This window comes from Heptranchias perlo, chromosome 1 (assembly GCF_035084215.1).
Source record: "Heptranchias perlo isolate sHepPer1 chromosome 1, sHepPer1.hap1, whole genome shotgun sequence".
NCBI lineage: Eukaryota > Metazoa > Chordata > Chondrichthyes > Hexanchiformes > Hexanchidae > Heptranchias > Heptranchias perlo.
In genome coordinates, this window is record NC_090325.1 from 84,738,226 (window position 1) to 84,757,814 (window position 19,589).

General features: G+C 43.4%; 1 protein-coding gene and 1 long non-coding RNA gene across 3 annotated transcripts in view; one reads left to right on the forward strand and one right to left on the reverse strand.

The window, feature by feature from the left end:
* Positions 1 to 10,092, reverse strand: part of LOC137342237 (PGAP2-interacting protein-like) — a 77,638-nt gene extending 67,546 nt beyond the window's left edge. The window contains exons 1-3 of the mRNA XM_068006424.1: positions 10,044 to 10,092; positions 3,369 to 3,560; positions 159 to 279 (exon numbers count right to left, since the gene is read on the reverse strand). Of these exons, the coding sequence (XP_067862525.1) occupies positions 159 to 279; positions 3,369 to 3,560; positions 10,044 to 10,092 (362 nt within the window). The remainder of the gene's footprint in view (positions 1 to 158; positions 280 to 3,368; positions 3,561 to 10,043) is intronic.
* Positions 10,093 to 16,574: 6,482 nt separating this feature from the next.
* Positions 16,575 to 19,589, forward strand: part of LOC137323806 (uncharacterized) — a 61,884-nt gene continuing 58,869 nt past the window's right edge. For both annotated transcript variants that reach the window (XR_010963448.1, XR_010963449.1), the window contains exon 1: positions 16,575 to 16,861. This is a non-coding gene — a long non-coding RNA (uncharacterized lncRNA). The remainder of the gene's footprint in view (positions 16,862 to 19,589) is intronic.

Genomic DNA, 19,589 nt, shown 5'->3' on the forward strand with positions numbered 1-19,589 from the left:
ATAGTTTCTGACTACAGATAGCAAGCTAGCAATCACAAGACTATTATATATTCTTTTTTTGTTGTGCCACTGTATTTTTTGCTTAAATTCTACAATTTGTCCAGACAAAAAAGATCAAAAGACACAAAACAGTACAATAGACAAAAAAAAACTGATACCTTTGCTGACTGCTTCCTGACCACCAAGTGACAGCTTGAACAAGCAGGGCTGACGATACACCAAGAGCCAGTAACAGCAGCCGGGTCACAGGGTTAGAGGCCTGAAACGAAGCAATGGTCCCTGCAATACAAATATGATATTTTAACACAAATAACTTCTTCCTACAATAGCATAAGAGAACTATTACTCCTTTTGATTTTTGCAACATCAGAAAAATAATTCATATTTTTCAGGCAGGTACTGAAGCATCTAATTAATCACACACAAGTACTTTGCTGTAATTTGGTAGTGTCAATTATGTTGAACTGTTTTGAAGATATATCTAAATTTTTTCTGCAGATCACGCATTTTAACCAAACAATCCTCTGTTCTATGTGAAAAAAAAATTCTTTTAAAAATGTTCTCTATTTTAGGATCTGTATTGCAACTTTAGAATATCAGCACAGAATCCAATATCGAGAAACAATCAGGCATCTACATTCCTGTAGAACATGATATAATGCATTCTGCAATGTTGACCCACTTCAGTTTTACTTACAATGGAACCTAGATTATCTGCCATAATGAGCGGGGAACTCTCTGAAGGATAATGAAAATTAGCGGATAATCAGAGTTCCATTAAATTAACCTGCAATGCATAAAGCAGCACAAGAACGAATTCTACAACCTAACAATTTCACATACATATATCTATATACAAAATGCTGTTAATATACCTGTAAGCTTGTATCCTGGGATTTACTCTGTAAACACTATAATAGAACCTGTATAATTTTTCATATCTCCATTGTAAAACCTAGGTTTTTGAGAGGTATGATTCTGAAAACATACACAGATACACATACATATAAAATTCACATATTCTCCTTCCTACTAGAAATGTTCGTTGCTATATGATACAGGGCATATGATACCGTACTGATAGTCATTGTGAAGCTTTAGTTTCCATCCAGTGCTTACTTCCTGTCAAGTATACAGTAGAAAATGATGTAAACTAATCACTTTATATATTTGAAAGTATACAAGACACATTTATTCCTCATTCAGTACTCTTTTTACTTTGCATAACAGCAAGCAAAAGAAAGATAACACAGATAATTGATTTGTAAAATATACATTTGTGGATCTCAATTTTTCTTTTTCTACCCTCTTGAGGTTGTCCAATTTTGCAAAAGGGCCTGAAACAAGCGAATACCCCTGATCTGTATATGTGATAGGCCCAATGCCAGTTTCAGGTGTGCGCCCTGGACGTGTACGGGGGAGCTCTAACCAAAATGGTAGGCAATGCACTTCTGGCACGGAATGAGTGCGTGCACGCCGCCTGCCGTATTGAATCCATGAGCGCCTGCTTTACACCTATAAAACGGGCGCAGCACAATCCAATTTCTAGGCCATGATGTTTTGATCATTTTTATAGTGACTTTTATAGTCAACTGGAAAAATTTCCAGAATGCAATGCCTGGGCACATCACAACATTTTAACTATCCTATACTTAACTGCAGTGTAAATCTGACCTTTCAGAACATAAAAATATATTTTTTTAGATCATAGATGTGAGTTTGCTTATGCAAACTGCCTTCTGTTGTGACCATGAATAAATAAAGTTGAGAGGCACCCTGAATTGTAACAAGGGGCACTGTAGAATTTTTGAATGGATGAGATAAGATGGACCGAGCGGTTGTTTTTGTCCCTATTTATACAGTGCCAGTAGACAGACATAGAGGTAAATATCAGCATTCTTGGCATGGAGCTTTGCAAGCTGAGGGCACATATTGGGAATTCAGACTTGTGCCTTTCACAATTTTCTTTCTATTAAAAGCACATGCCCAAATTCCCAATAGGTATTCCCAGCACATCAAGCTCTGTGCCTGGAGCACTAAAGGAACATTTACCCACCAGTGTGCATGCAGTCAAGTTATACTACTGCTGGTACACAGTCACAACTTATGACATATTGCATACATGCCTGCATGTGTACAGTGGGTTTGGAGGAAATCAGGGCACTCGATCGTGTGCAAGTGAGACAGCATTATTTAATGAACTTCACTAACACTGCCCAGCTTGGATATCAAATAGTATTATTAATTGAACAACTGTTCAGAATTGGAGACCTTCTCACTTTTAATCATTCTGATTATTCAGTATAATGAACAAATCTATTAAAAAAAATTAGATTTAAAATGAAACAGAGAAAGTTAAATGTTTCAAAACTGTTGGGCCTTCCTCCTTAATGTTTCTTGTGATACTGTTTTGTGCTTATTATGAATAGGACATTTTTAGAATCTCTGCAAAGCAATATATTATTGAATAGTTCATCGTTAGTTCAATAAAATGCAGTGCATAAGTCACACCTCAAAACAGATTTTATAACCTGCAAACCTGTGGATGTGACTTGTACACTGCAGCTCATCATTTGGCAGCCACTTAGCAGAAGTCACATCATCAGTTCATCTTGGTTGGAGGCATAGAATGAGAAAAGTGTATTATTTAGATTACTTGATGAAAATCTAAAGTTTACCTTTATTGTAATCACTTGATTTAATCCACTATAATTTTAAAATTAAATGGTTTCACATTGATGTTTATAAACCAAAAGAGAATTTATTTACACCCTTGTCCAATTACTTTTGAAATATTCAGTTATTTCACTCCTGGGATTTACTCTGTAAACACTATAATAGATCCTGTATAATTTTTCATATCTCCATTGTAAAACCTAGGATTCATTTGTGTGTGCGTGGGTATCAGGTAAAAAGGATTGGGCGCAGCTGTAATACGCCACCACTCCAAAGTCAAACAACCTGCCACACCTTGTTGTCTAGGCTCACACATGAAGAAGGGTTTTTAAGTGAGGTATCAGAGGACTCATAACTCGTTCAGAAGAGAAGAATCAGGGGTTAAACCAGGGCCCTGGTTCTGCACTGACTTTGTACCTGATGATATCCTTCATGTAATCCAGGACAAGACACAGATCAGTACATGGTCCATCACACAGTGTGTCGTGACTTTGATGTTTTTATGTTTGTGCGCATTTAATACTACGGGGATTTGTTTCACCATCAGCCCATTCTGTGATGAAGTGTATACTGGTTGACTCACGCTGCCTCAGGTATTACTTGCAGTAGTTTAGAACAGAGCAGGTGCAGGTACCACTATAAATGAGATGTTACATGTTTACCACTTATCGAGAAACAAAGAACTCACTTACCTAGAGTAATTAGCCTGAGAAGAGCAAGGACATATTTGTTGTTAACCAATTTCCAGACTGGGGTGATGTTTAATATTAAGGGAGAGACATATGCAGCAGCAAAGATTTCATAGCCTGTGAGTCCCAAAACCTGAAGTGGAAAGTACCAAAGCACTGGCCCTAAGCCATGGTAAAGGGACCAGGAAATGTAACCTGAAATTAATTAAAAAAAAATTAAAGAACCTCAGAAAAGGCTGGAATTGTACATCAAATTAAAAGAGAAAGAAAGGTAGTTGTGTCGGTTTGACTTTTCAGCTAACGTTACCCTTTGCTGGGTAACTTTAGGATTGTAAAATACAGTTGGTTTGGTTTAATGTTTATGTTATTACAATACACCTCTGTTGTCTGTTATGAACACTCACACTACCATTCAGGTACCATTCAGCAGCTAATTTCCTGAATGCTCATTAATTGTACTTGTCTGCATAGGTCAACAGCAGTTCTTAAGAATTTGAATACTGCTTGTTCAAAATAATCTATTTCCACACCAAATCCATACAATCATCTGAAGGTGTCTGCAAGGTAACTGCATTAGGCAGATGTGACTAAATTTGGAACTTACTGTTTCTGAGCAATGAAAAGGCACGTGTTCAGCAGCTGTAGTGCTGAAGACTTGTGCTCCAGAACTAGCCGCACCTCTAGCTAAGCTGTTCCAGTACAGCCAAAACACTGGCATCTACCTGACAATGTGGAAAATTGCCCAGGTACGTCCTGTCCACAAAAAGCAGGACAAATCGAATCCAGCCAATTACCGCCCCATCAGTCTACTCTCAACCATCAGCAAAGTGATGGAAGGTGTCGTCGCCTGTGCTATCAAGCAACACTTACTCACCAATAACCTGCTCACCGATGCTCAGTTTGTTTTCCGCCAGGACCGCTCGGCTCCAGACCTCATTACAGTCTTGGTCCAAACATGGACAAAAGAGCTGAATTCCAGAGGTGAGGTGAGAGTGACTGCCTTTGACATGAAGGCAGCATTTGACCGAGTGTAGCACCAAGGAGCCCAAGTATAACTGAAGTCAATGGGAATCGGGGGAAAACTCTCCAGTGGCTGGAGTCATACCTAGCACAAAAGAAGATGGTAGTGGTTGTTGATGCCGTTCATCTCAGCCCCAGGACATTACTGCAGGAGTTCCTCAGGGCAGTGTCCTAGGCCCAACCATCTTCAGCTGCTTTATCAATGACCTTCCCTCCATTATAAGGTCAGAAATGGGGATGTTCGCTGATGATTGCACAGTGTTCAGTTCCATTCGCAACCCCTCAGATAATGAAGCAGTCCATGCCCGCATGCAGCAAGACCTGGACAACATCCAGACTTGGGCTGATAAGTGGCAAGTAACATTTGCACCAGACAATGACCATCTCCAACAAGAGAAAGTCTAACCACCTCCCCTTGACATTCAACAGCATTACTATTGCCGAATCCCCCAACATCAAAATCCTGTGGGACACCATTGACCAGAAACTTAACTGGACCAGCCACATAAATACTGTGGCTACAAGAGCAGGTCAGAGGCTGGGTATTCTATGGCGAGTGACTCACCTCCTGACTCCCCAAAGCCTTTCCACCATCTACAAGGCACAAGTCAGGAGTGTGATGGAATACTCTCCACTTGCCTGGATGAGTGCAGCTCCAACAACACTCAAGAAGCTCAACACCATCCAGGACAAAGCAGCCCGCTTGATTGGCACCCCATCCACCACCCTAAACATTCACTCCCTTCACCACCGGCGCACAGTGGCTGCAGTGTGTACCATCCACAGGATGCAGTGCAGCAACTCGCCAAGGCTTCTTCGACAGCACCTCCCACACCTTGACCTCTACCACCTAGAAGGACAAGGGCAGCAGGCACATGGGAACAACACCACCTGCACGTTCCCCTCCAAGTCACACATCATCCCGATCCCGACTTGAAATATGTTGCCGTTCCTTTATTGTCGCTGGGTCAAAATCCTGGAACTCCCTACCTGACAGCACTGTGGGAGAACCTTCACCACACGGACTGCAGCGGTTCAAGAAGGCGGCTCACCAACTCCTTCTCAAGTGCAATTACAGATGGGCAATAAATGCTGGCCTTGTCAGTGACGCCCACATCCCACGAACAAATTAAAAAAAAACCTTTCTACATTTGTTTGCCAATACATGGTACAATACCATAAATGTCACTGAAACATATCGTGTCACTTATGCTTGTCATCATGACAACATTGACATACAAATCTTTAGAATCTCTGTCTCTAAAATGTTTTTCAACTACTTTGTCATTGTCCCTTTAAAAAGTCAATCTACAGGTTTTACATTCACTAACAAAAGGAAATAAAGAAAAACCTTTTTTGTTTCAAAATACTGTCATATATTTCTGGTCAAATAATCCAATATTAATTTTGGACCACTGATGACTCAAGGCAGTAACAATATAAGAGCACAATAAAGTAGTGTGGAATAATAAAGGCCGCCTGGCAAATTGAGCCTGCTCCTTGCAACAGATTGTAAACTGTTTGTACTGACATAGTTTCTACCCACCTTGGTCACCTGGGGGAGGTGAATAACTATAGATAAAATTTACAAGATAAAGTTCTAAAGATTTACTTTGACATGAAAAGGCAATTCGATGAAGGGCAGACACCACAGGATACTTAGGGGATGAATTTCCTCAGCTTCTCCCGCTGCCCTTCGGTAGAAGTTCGGCGCTAACCCTATTTACATGCGTAAATGGAGTTTCCATCAAACTTCTGGCAAAGTGGGATAAGCTCTGAGGAAATTCATCCCCTTGATGTTTTTTGGGTTCCAAATTTCACAGTTATTGTGTAAAAAGTTACTGACGCACACTATGCTTTGGGCATGCTGCCCATTCATTTTTAGTGGTATCTCCCTCACTCCAGTGTGCTTGAAGTTGGACTTTGGCCAAAGCCACCTTATTGGCTTGTACAAAATTAGACCCAGAAAAGCAACTGAGAGCAAATTGCAGTATATCAAACTCATGCTGTATTTACAGTGCTGGTTTGCTGCTGACAACAGCTCCTCAAGAAGCAGTTCTCCAATATTATACAATATATACACATAAATACACACACCCTATAACATTTCATTCCACTCTATTGAAACCAGAGAGGTTGTATTCCACATATAAAATAGGCATGGACCCTAAAGGAGTGCAATTATAGTTTGACATACTGGACTGCTCAGGTCACCACACCTTCAATCCTATATTTAAACAGTTATTCAAACAACTCCCTTTTAATAGACAGAACATAAAATGTCAGGGATGGGAAAAGGTCTTTCAGTCCATCAAAGCTCATCACTCCAGCCTAGCAAGCAACCATATTTTGATTAACATTTTTGATTCCACCACGTTGCTTGGTATTTATTACATTGAAGCTTCAAACATCTGCGGGGCCACTCCACAGTTAAGTGCTAGGAAGCGCCTGCCATGAACCTTCACACCTGACCCCACAAAACTATCCAAGGTCAGAGGGCAGTTCCCTCATTAACACATGACCACTGGGCACCCATGCTACTATGGACAAGTCTCGGGCACCTGCCAGAAGATAGGTGGTGGTGGGAAATGAGGCCCTGACGACTTGGATATGAATGTAAAAGGTATGATCAGTAAGTTCGCTGATGATACAAAATTGGTAGGGTGGTAAATAGCGAGGAGGATAGCCTCAGTCTGCAGGACGATATAGATGGGTTGGTCAGATGGGCGGAACAGTGGCAAATGGAATTTAACCCGGAAAAGTGCGAGGTGATGCACTTTGGAGGGACTAACAAGGCAAGGGAATACGCAATGAATGGGAAGACCCTAGGCAAGACAGAGGGTCAGAGGGATCTTGGTGTGCAAGTTCACAGATCCCTGAAGGCGGCGGAACAGGTAGATAAGGTGGTAAAGAAGGCATATGGGATACTTGCCTTTATTAGCCGAGGCATAGAATATAAGAGCAAGGGGGTTATGATGGAGCTGTATAAAACACTGGTTAGGCCACAGCTGGAGTATTGTGTGCAGTTCTGGTCGCCGCACTACAGGAAGGATGTGATCGCTTTGGAGAGGGTGCAGAGGAGATTCACCAGGATGTTACCAGGGCTGGAGCGCTTCAGCTATGAAGAGAGACTGGGAAGATTGGGTTTGTTTTCCTTGGAGCAGAGGAGGCTGAGGGGGGACATGATTGAGGTGTACAAAATTATGAGGGGCATAGATAGGATGGATACTAAGGAGCTTTTTCCCTTCGTTGAGGGTTCTATAACAAGGGGGCATAGATTCAAGGTAAAAGGCGGGAGGTTTAGAGGGGATTTGAGAAAGAACTTTTTCACCCAGAGGGTGGTTGGAGTCTGGAACTCACTGCCTGGGAGGGTTGTAGAGGCAGGAACCCTCACAACATTCAAGAAGCATTTGGATGAGCACTTGAAATGCCATAGCATACAAGGCTACGGACCAAATGCTGGAACATGGGATTAGATTAGACTGGGCTTGATGGCCGGCGCGGACACGATGGGCCGAAGGGCCTCTATCCGTGCTGTATAACTCTATGAGCTGCTCGAAGTGCTGCCAGTGCCACCGGCCAAAAAGATTGATATAAAGAAGTCAGAAGAGGGCACAATTTATTGAGTGAGTCCAGGTTGAAACCCAAATCTGAACCCTCAGGCAGGCCCCGCTGAAGCCAGGCCGAGGGCCACTGCATATCTGCTGCTCAATGTAAATCAGGCTGGGGATGGGGAGGTTCCAGGCCTGGGAATTCCCTCCCACCAGTCCTCCCCTTCTGATGTCAGGGCCATCCATGTTTGGTGTGGACAGAGGTCCTGCTTCAAACAGGTCCCCCCTCCCAAAAATCACCAGAGTACTCCAGGCCTAATTCCCAGGCCTTCCGCTGCACTGCTGGCAGCCCATAGATTTTCTCTTGTTCGACTGGTCTGACTCATCGTGAAGCTATCTATATCATTTAGTAGTTTATATACCCTGATAACATGCCCTTATAACTTTCTTCTTTCTCTAATCTTTCCTCATGGCCTATTCCTTTTACACGCATGATTATTCTTCTTGCAATTCCCTGCACCCTCCCCAATGTACATATGTCCCTTTTGAAGTGTGTTGATCATAATTCCACAAAGTACTAAAAGTGAATTCAGACCAGTGCATCATAAGGCCTCAACATTACCTTTGCAGACTTCTACTCTACTGTTCTGGTTATGTGTCCCAACATTCTATTTGCATTTTTTAAATTGCTTCTCTACATTATCTTGAGATTGAAAGTCACGGGCTATAAATTGGGCCACGTAGCGCACGTTCTGTAGGCGCTACGCGGTCTCTTAAGGATCTAAAGTGGCGTCTGGAATGCACACGCACACTTGTAGCGTGACATGCACAGGACACAATCTTGGTAAAGGCGTTTGCACAGGCGCAGATAACGAACACCAGCAGAATGTAAAGGAAGGAGAATATGCGATAGATCAGTGTGCTCTGCTGATTTAAAGGGACAGATACGATTTTGGAACTCAATGCTCCAGCCAATACACTGTCTTAACCTCGTACAGCTGAACAGGTCGTAAACAGCATGGAGGACCCCCTACCAGCACTATTTAAAGGGACCATGCAGGATTTACAGGTTTGTTGCTGGATTATTGCTTCTGGCTGCTGATGCATATTTACCTGCTTTTGGAGGTCTCCTATACTTGAATACTGGGACTATGGGACATAGCCGAAAATTTAGAGCCAGGCCTTACAGGAGTGAAGTTAGGCAATGCTTCTACACGCAAAGGGTGGTAGAAGTTTGGAATGCTGTTCTGCAAACGGCAGTTGATGCAAGCTCAATTGTTAATTTTAAATCTGAGATTGGGTTGTGGAGGCAGGAACCCTCACAACATTCAAGAAGCATTTGGATGAGCACTTGAAATGCCATAGCATACAAGGCTACGGACCCAATGCTGGAATATGGGATTAGAGTAGACAGGGCTGATGGCCGGCGCGGACACGATGGGCCGAAGGGCCTCTATCCGTGCTGTATAACTCTATGACTCTATGACTATGACTCTATTGACAAATTTTTGTTAACCAAAGGTATTAAGGGATATAGGGTTACGGCAGGTATATGGAGTTAGGTCACAGATCAACCATGATCTCACTGAATGGCGGAACAGGCTCGAGGGGCTAAATGGCTTACTCCTGTTCCTATCTTCCTATAATAAAGTTTCAACACTCTATACAGGGAGTGGGCTGGCTAGCTGACAGGCGACAGCAAGGGCACTAGTGGAGTGGCAGGGGTGGGACAGGAATGCTTTCATTCTGAGCGAGGACAGCAGGTTCATGTTCCATGGAGCCACTGCCACTTGCTGCCTCCTGTTATGCACCATCTTCTCCTGCAAGAAAGCGGGACATGTATCGGTGAGTGTCCTGCAAGATGTTTGGGTGATGTGCCTTTCATGGTTGAATAGCTACCAGTTTGTGTGACATGTGAGTTGTGGGTGTGCGGCTTGCAACAGTGGTAATGTGTGAGGGTGAGAGGAAGCATCTGATTGGAAAAGTTGAGTACTGATTGAAAGAGTTTATTGGTATGTGGGTGATGGGGGCTGTAGTGCGTGGAGCAGTGGATGCAGTTAGTGGTGCAGTTGGTAGGAGATGCCACCTGACAGTTGACCTCACTCACCTTGACCACTCATGTCAAAACACTGAACTTCTTCCTGCACTGCATCCATGTTCCTGGTACTATGGCATTGACTTCGTCCCCTACTGACTCCCACTGCCTCTTGAGCATATGTCTGGACGGCCTCTTGCCCCCCTGCGGATATAGGGATGCCCCTCCTTCTGTCCACCTCTTGCACCAAGCCCGCTAATGTATCAGCAGAGAACCTTGGTGCACACTCTCTCACAGACCTGGTACAAGCTCAGATCGAAAGATTGGTGAGGACTGGCATGCAGATCGGAGAATGTGGGATTTAGTAGTGCGCAACTTTTATTCAATGTTTTAACATAACTCAACAGTTTGTAAACATAGGGACGGGACCTGCATCTGTGTTTTACATGTGCGATGTCTGATCTCCGTTCAGATTCCATGCAGGCCCGAATCTTATATTTTGCAAATCAGTGATGCCATCAAGAGGTGCAAGCTGCCTTCAAGAGGTGCTGGCCACTCACGCGATATTGGGGCCCCCTGCTGGTGAGCAGCCACTCAACAGCGCAACTAGGCCTGGCTATTCGCAGATATCAGGTAAATGACCAGGCAGCACGAATCTCACGCGCTGCCTGCATCTCAACGACAGGGCACAGGTTAATCGCTCACCGCAACCCCCATGCCCGGATTCGGGGGTTATCGAATTAACCCCCCTCAAGTTTACTACGCTCCAGTCTCACTTTGATAAAGTTTATTTCCGCAGATCATTAATCTGGTGTGTCTTCCACAAAGTTGTGGGTGATAAAAAAAGTAAATTTTAATCCCAGTTAGATGTGCCAATTTTGTATTAATTTCCCTGTGATCATTGATTAATTTAAATAACATACTTACATCTACATTAAGACTTGCATTTGTACAATGCTAAGACATCTCTTAGAAATGTCCCAAAGCATCTCAAACACAATAAATTACTTGTGGGTAAACATGGTAGCCATTTTGTATACAGCAAGATCACAAAAACAGCAATGAGATAAATAAGTCTTTTTTTAAAACGGTAATGGTTCAAGGAGGAACGTTGGCCAAGACAATAACAGAATTCTCTGCTCTTCTTCAAACAGTAACACGGGACCTTTAATGCCCAACCTCAACTTCTGGAAAAGACAGACATGGCTTTGGCTTAATATCCCATCTGAAGGACAGCATTTCCTACAATACAGGACACCCTCAGTACTGCATTAAAATGTCAGCAAGAGAAGTAAGCATAGGGGAACATCTAGGCAATAGCGATCATAACATAATATGGTTTAAAATAATTATTGAGAAAGACATAAGTAAGGCAAAGACCAAAGTAATAGATTGTAAAATAGTTAATTTGAGAGGATGAGAATGGAACTAGGGAAGGTAAATTGGAAATTTTTTTTGACTGAAATAGAACAGCAGTGGGAAATATTTAAAACGATGATCAAGAAAGTTCAGGAGAAATATATACCTCCAAAAAACAAGAATAAATGAACCAGTAATGAAACGCCATGGATGAATAAAGAGATAAGGGTAAAACTTAAACTAAAGAAAAAGGCGTACTCTAATTACATAGACAATAAAGGAGAGGATGACAAAAGGGAACACGAAGAGGTTAGGAAAGAGTCAAAAAATCAATTAGGAAAGCAAAGAGGAACTACAAGATTAAATTATCAAGGAAAATAAAAACAGTAAAGTATTCTACAGACGTATAAATAACAAAAGAAAAATCAGGATGGGGTAGGGCCACTAAGGGATGCACAAGATAAATGCGCAGGTAATGACATCGAAATGGCAGGAATATTGAATATTGAACTTTGCCAGGGAGACTAACAGGGTGGGCATGACATTAGAAGAAATCAAAAAATATATAAAGACATTTAAGATAGAAAGGGGGGAGATAATTGATAAACTAATTAAACTTAGAGCGGATAAAACCCCTGGTCTGGATGGATTGCATCTGCGATTATTAAAATATTAAGAGCTAGCAGAGGCACTATTACATATATGTAAAGATTCATTAGAAAAGGGAATAGTGCCAGAGGACTGGCAGACAGCTAATATTAATTCTGTATTTAAAAAGGGAGATAGAACAAGTCCAGGGAACCATAAACTTAATGTCGGTGGTAGGAACGATAATGGAATCTTAACTCAAAGATGTAATAGAAAAACATCTAGAAAACAAAATATAATAAAGAGTAGTCAGTACTGATTTCAGAAGGGAAAGTCATGCTTAACCAACCTTATTGAATTCTTTGAAGAAGTAACAGACAGCGTAGAGAAACGGTAATGCAGTAGATGTAATGTATTTGGATTTTCAAAAGGCCTTCGATAAAGTACCGCATTGTAGACTCATGACGAAGGTCAGAGCATGTGGAGTAAGGGTAGTAAAATGGATAGCAAGCTGGCTACAAAACAGAAAACAGAAAGTAGGGGTTAAAGGTAGTTACTCAGACTGAGAAAAAGTGGGATTGTGCTGGAACCACTGTTGTTCACAATTTACATTAAGATTTTGGACTCGGAAGTACAATTTCAAAATTTGAGGACGATACCGAATTGGGGGGCGTAGTTAATACAAAGGTAGAATGCGTCAAAATGCAAAAGGACATTAATAAACTTGCAGAATGAGCACATGCCTATTAACTATAAATTGGCAGATGAATTTCAATATACATAAGTGTGAAGTGGTGCATTTTGGTAGGAAGAATAAGGGGGCCACATACTGCTTGGATAATAAGAGTCTAAATGGGGTAGGGGAGCAAAGGGATCTAGCAGTACAGATACACAAATCATTAAAAAGTAGCGATGCAGGTAAATAAGTCCATAAAAAAGGCAAATCAAGCACTGGGTTCATTTCTAGAGGGATAGAATTGAAAAGTAGAACTAAGAGGATATATTTACCAGGAAAGGCTGAGGGGTGATCTGATAGAGGTCTTTAAGATTATGAAAGGGTTTGATAGAGTAGACGGAGAGAAAATGTTTCCACTTGTGGGGGAGCCCAAAACTAGCGATCATAAATATAAGATAGTCGCTAATAAATCCAATATGGAATTCAGGAGAAACTTCTTTACCCAAAAAGTGGTAAGAATGTGTAACTCGCTACCACAAGGATTAGTTGAGGCAAACAGCATGGATGCATTAAAGGGGAAGCTAGATCAGCACACGATAGAGAAAGGAACGGAAGGCTATGCTGAAAGGGTTAGATGAAGTAGGGAGGGAGGAGGCTCGTGTGGAGCATAAACGCAGGCACAGACCAGTTGGGCCGAATGATCTGTTTCTGTGCTGTAGATTCGATGTAACTCAACATAGAATCATAGAATCATAGAAGTTACAACATGGAAACAGGCCCTTCGGCCCAACATGTCCATGTCGCCCAGTTTATACCACTAAGCTAGTCCCAATTGCCTGCACTTGGCCCATATCCCTCGATACCCATCTTACCCATGTAACTGTCCAAATGCTTTTTAAAAGACAAAATTGTACCCGCCTCTACTACTGCCTCTGGCAGCTCGTTCCAGACACTCACCACCCTTTGAGTGAAAAAATTGCCCCTCTGGATCCTTTTGTATCTCTCCCCTCTCACCTTAAATCTGTGCCCCCTCGTTATAGACTCCCCTACCTTTGGGAAAAGATTTTGACTATCGACATTATCTATGCCCCTCATTATTTTATAGACTTCTATAAGATCACCCCTTAACCTCCTACTCTCCAGGGAATAAAGTCCCAGTCTGTCTAACCTCTCCCTGTAAGTCAAACCATCAAGTCCCGGTAGCATCCTAGTAAATCTTTTCTGCACTCTTTCTAGTTTAATAATATCCTTTCTATAATAGGGTGACCAGAACTGTACACAGTACTCCAAGTGTGGCCTCACCAATGCCCTGTACAACTTCAACAAGACATCCCAACTCCTGCATTCAATGTTCTGACCAATGAAACCAAGCATGCTGAATGCCTTCTTCACCACCCTATCCACCTGTGACTCCACTTTCAAGGAGCTATGAATCTGTACTCCTAGATCTCTTTGTTCTATAACTCTCCCCAACGCCCTACCATTAATGGAGTAGGTCCTGGCCCGATTCGATCTACCAAAATGCATCACCTCACATTTATCCAAATTAAACTCCATCTGCCATTCATCGGCCCACTGGCCCAATTTATCAAGATCCCGTTGCAATCCTAGATAACCTTCTTCACTGTCCACAATGCCACCAATCTTGGTGTCATCTGCAAACTTACTAACCATGCCTCCTAAATTCTCATCCAAATCATTAATATAAATAACAAATAACAGCGGACCCAGCACCGATCCCTGAGGCACACTGCTGGACACAGGCATCCAGTTTGAAAAACAACCCTCGACAACCACCCTCTGTCTTCTGTCGTCAAGCCAATTTTGTATCCAATTGGCTACCTCACCTTGGATCCCATGAGATTTAACCTTATGTAACAACCTACCATGCGGTACCTTGTCAAAGGCTTTGCTGAAGTCCATGTAGACCACGTCTACTGCACAGCCCTCATCTATCTTCTTGGTTACCCCTTCAAAAAACTCAATCAAATTCGTGAGACATGATTTTCCTCTCACAAAACCATGCTGACTGTTCCTAATCAGTCCCTGCCTCTCCAAATGCCTGTAGATCCTGTCCCTCAGAATACCCTCTAACAACTTACCCACTACAGATGTCAGGCTCACTGGTCTGTAGTTCCCAGGCTTTTCCCTGCCGCCCTTCTTAAACAAAGGCACAACATTTGCTCCCCTCCAATCTTCAGGCACCTCACCTGTAGCGGTGGATGATTCAAATATCTCTGCTAGGGGACCCGCAATTTCCTCCCTAACCTCCCATAACGTCCTGGGATACATTTCATCAGGTCCCGGAGATTTATCTACCTTGATGCGCGTTAAGACTTCCAGCACCTCCCTCTCTGTAATATGTACACTCCTCAAGACATCACTATTTATTTCCCCAAGTTCCCTAACATCCATGCCTTTCTCAACCGTAAATACCGATGTGAAATATTCATTCAGGATCTCACCCATCTCTTGTGGTTCCGCACATAGATGACCTTGTTGATCCTTAAGAGGCCCTACTCTCTCCCTAGTTACCCTTTTGCCCTTTATGTATTTGTAGAAGCTCTTTGGATTCACCTTTGCCTGATCTGCCAAAGCAATCTCATATCCCCTTTTTGCCCTCCTGATTTCTCTCTTAACTCTACTCCGGCAATCTCTATACTCTTCAAGGGATCCACTTGATCCCAGCTGCCTATGCATGTCATATGCCTCCTTCTTCTTTTTGACTAGTGCCTCAATCTCCCGAGTCATCCAAGGTTCCCTACTTCTACCAGCCTTGCCCTTCACTTTATAAGGAATGTGCTTACCCTGAACCCTGGTTAACACACTTTTGAAAGCCTCCCACTTACCAGACGTCCCTTTGCCTGCCAACAGACTCTCCCAATCAACTTCTGAAAGTTCCTGTCTAATACCATCAAAATTGGCCTTTCCCCAATTTAGAATTTTAACTTTTGGGCCAGACCTATCCTTCTCCATAGCTATCTTAAAACTAATGGAATTATGATCACTGGTCCCAAAGTGATCCCTCACTAACACTTCTGTCACCTGCCCTTCCTTATTTCCCAAGAGGAGGTCAAGTTTTGCCCCCTCTCTAGTCGGGCCATCCACATACTGAATGAGAAATTCCTCCTGAATACACTCAACAAATTTCTCTCCATCCAAGCCCCTAATGCTATGGCTGTCCCAGTCAATGTTGGGAAAGTTAAAGTCCCCTACTATTACCACCCTATTTTTCTTGCAGCTGTCTGTAATCTCCTTACATATTTGCTCCTCAATTTCCCGTTGACTATTTGGGGGTCTGTAGTACAATCCTATCAAAGTGATCTCTCCCTTCTTATTTTTCAGTTCTACCCATATAGACTCAGTGGGCGAACCCTCGGATATATCCCCTCTCACTACTGCCGTGATGTTCTCCCTAATCAAGAACGCAACTCCCCCTCCTCTCTTACCTCCTGCTCTATCTTTCCTACAGCATCTGTACCCTGGAACATTGAGCTGCCAGTCCTGCCCCTCCCTTAGCCATGTTTCAGTAATAGCTATAACATCCCAGTCCCATGTACCCATCCATGCCCTGAGTTCATCTGCCTTGCCCATCAGACTTCTTGCATTGAAATAAATGCAGTTTAATCTAGACTTCCCTTGGTCTTTGCCCTGCTTTCTCAGACCATCTGTCCGGTCATGTTCTGTACACTCTCCCTTACTGCCTTTTGTTTCTGTCACCACTTTATTTCCCACTGACTTCCTGCATCGTTTCCCATCCCCCTGCCACATTAGTTTAAACCCTCCCCAACAGCACTGGCAAACACTCCCCCTAGGACATTGGTTCCAGTCCTGCCCAGATGCGGACCGTCCAATTTGTACTGGTCCCACCTCCCCCAGAACCGGTTCCAATGGCCCAGGAATTTGAATCCCTCCCTCTTGCACCATCGCTGTGAAAACTGAGATTCTGGTTAGTGCTACCTGACGGACACTTGTGAAAGAGTTACAAAATAATGATTATCAGGTTTAATTTTTAACTGTACGTACAAGTTTGCTGAGTCATAACATTTAACAATGGGCCAGATTTTGCTAGAGCAGGGCATCTAATGGCGTCTGCCGTTAGTTACACTTGCCCCTATGATAGATAACCTTGTTAACTGTCAGATGACCTCAGAGGGGGCCTTAACCTCATTACTGGACAAACGTAAGGATCAAGAGTGCAAAAAGAACAAAACACAGCAGATTTGAACTAGATCTACCTGCGCTGCTGTCCAGAGACTCGTACCAGGTAGTACCCACCTTGATTCTGTTAAGTGTTGCTTGAGTATTGTGTGTATTATCGATTCTGCTAATATTACAATAAAGCCTTGTTATACCCAATTGGGAGTGCCAAGTCGAATCATTAGCAGGGTGACCTCGGGCCAAGTACCCTCCGACACCTGGCTCAACAAAGTGGTGACCTGCAGCAGGACTTGGCAAATAACAAGGCGAAGCAGCCGAAGCAGAATCCCCTCAGGTTGTAAAGGGTCATAACCTAACTCCTGGAGAAGGATACTAGTTTAGTAGACTAGGAGTGAGGACAATTAAGACAATTAAGCAGCAAGAGTAAGAAAGGGAAATCCGACTTGATCCACCAATATAAGGAAAAAGTGAAAGGTGGTGCAGTAAAACCAAGTAAGGCACTGATCCTGGTAATGTCCAAAGCGGACGAACCATACAAGGAGGCGTGTGCCTGGATACGAGAACAGGTCGGGACTAAGAAAATAAAGCCAGGCAAGCATGTAGAACATTTGTGCAGGTATGTTATGTGCTTCTGCATAGTTAAAAATTAAGATAGGGCTAAAAATTTGAAGGAGGAAATGACGGGGCATAACTGCCAGAGCGAATGCAAGAAAATGGAACTACAGCAGTTAATTGAAAGCTTTCGCTTGCGAATCACCGAGTTAAGTGCTAAGTTAGGAAACCAATCAGCACTAGTGAACTTAGCAACTGGTCAGAACAGGCATTACAGGAGTGTGAGAGAAAGAAGCTGAGAAAGGAAGTAGAAAAGTTAAGAGAGCAGTTAGAGGATGCAAGAGGAGCGCTGAGGGAAGAGTCAGAAAGGAGTAAGGAAAAGGGTAAACCTGACCATCGACAGTGTCAGATGCAAATACAAGCACTCAGGAGTCAACTGGGGTGGAGAACGGCTATGGTAGAGGCAGTAACCTGACGAAGTTATGGTTTTGGAGGTGATGAGGTTAATTGGGGAGGGTTGGAGGATGTGGCATATCAGTACCATGATGATGGTGATAATCCTCCTAAGGGAGCACAGGGACAGGGAGAGGTGGTGTACCGGACAGTCCGGACTAATCAGACAGGTCAAGTATCAGGTCGATAAGGAGGATCGCCTGACCACCCACGTAGAACAGCAGGCAATGGCGCAAGAGATAGGTCCGATTAAAGATGGCAGGAAGCCATTAGAGCTCGTTCAGATATTCGGGGTCTTCATCCAGAGTCATGCTGAACTTGGCGATCCGGATCTTAAGTACATGTTGTTGTATGGCTTGAATCCGGACCTCAAGGCACGGCTGGATGTAATGGTCTTTGCCACCGCCACTAACTCTCAAATCGTAAAGGATGCTATTCTTGCAGTGCTGGGAATCAGTCAGATAGATGTTTATGGTGCGTTCGGTAAACGTGAGCAGGGATAGCAAGAGCGTCCACAGGTATTCGAGCAAAGATTTCACAAGCTATAGGTTATGTCCCAGCCACTAGCCCCAGCAGGGACCAATCATCGCAATCAGGAGGGATATAAGTTGTTCCTCTCAAAATTGACCCCGAGAGTTAAAATAGCCCTGGGAGTGGTGGTGAACGGAAACAGTAGTTGGGCCGCAATCATGGCCGCTGTAATTCAGGCTCATCAGAATGTATAAGCCTTTGGGTCCAGAGGGGATAATACCACAGCAAAGCCCAGGGGGAAGTCTGAGGTCCATATGATCAAGGGTCCATACCCTAAAGGGAGCTAGCAGGTGCGGCAGGGATCAAGGTAGACAATAGGGTTATGGCGCTGAACCAGGACACAGAAATCACCCTGGTGAGGATGTTTTAACTGTGGTTAACCGGGACACTGGGTGAGAGATTGCTGAAGCGCACCTGCTCAATTGGGGGGGGGGGGGGTTCTGGGGGGGATGGAGGTCCAGGACCAAGGTCCAACCACCCTCCTCCCTACAAACCCCCATGTCCGTCCCCCATAGATCAAAAATTGGACAAATTAATTGCATTATTGGCTACTCAGCAATTAACTGGGGACGGCCTCCCTCAGGTCCATTCGGTCCAGGCCACAGTGCCACCAGTGAAGGATGAGCCAATTCGTCCGGACCCACAATGACAGGGTTCTGGCCCCCAAGTCTATCCGGTAGTAAGGTTCCGGAGGACACGTGTCAATCATCCTTTCGTCACTGCTGTGATCAGAGGGGGCCCACAGCAGATGTCATTAGTTGACATTGGTTCTAATGTCACTGTCTTACATACCTTACACCCCTCTGACTTTGCAGGAGCTACATGGGTTATTCATTCATTGCAAGGCTTTAACGGCTCTGTACAGGAATCTATGCAATTGACTCATTCAGATTGATCAGAATATGGATGGTATTCAGATGCGAATACCTGATCCAGTCGTGTTGACTCTGCCAATGAGTAGGGGGGCTATTGGCATCCAATGCATTAACCGGTACGGGATATTGAATGATTATACCAACCAATGTTTGTGGATAAAAGATGTGATGGGACAACAGTCTAATGTGTCTTCCGCAATTATATCTAATATTTTTGCCGTGTATGCAATTAAGAAACCTGAACTGTACCCTCCCCACACTCACTCTGACCCAGGCGTTCAAGCAATCTTGGACTAGATGGATGGGGTGACGGCTAAACATAAATATGATTGTGGTAGGTAAGAAAGGGTTAACGGCCCACCCCACGGTAAAGGTAAACAATATCCGATTCCCCCTGAGAGCCATCCTTATGTACAGGCTGCA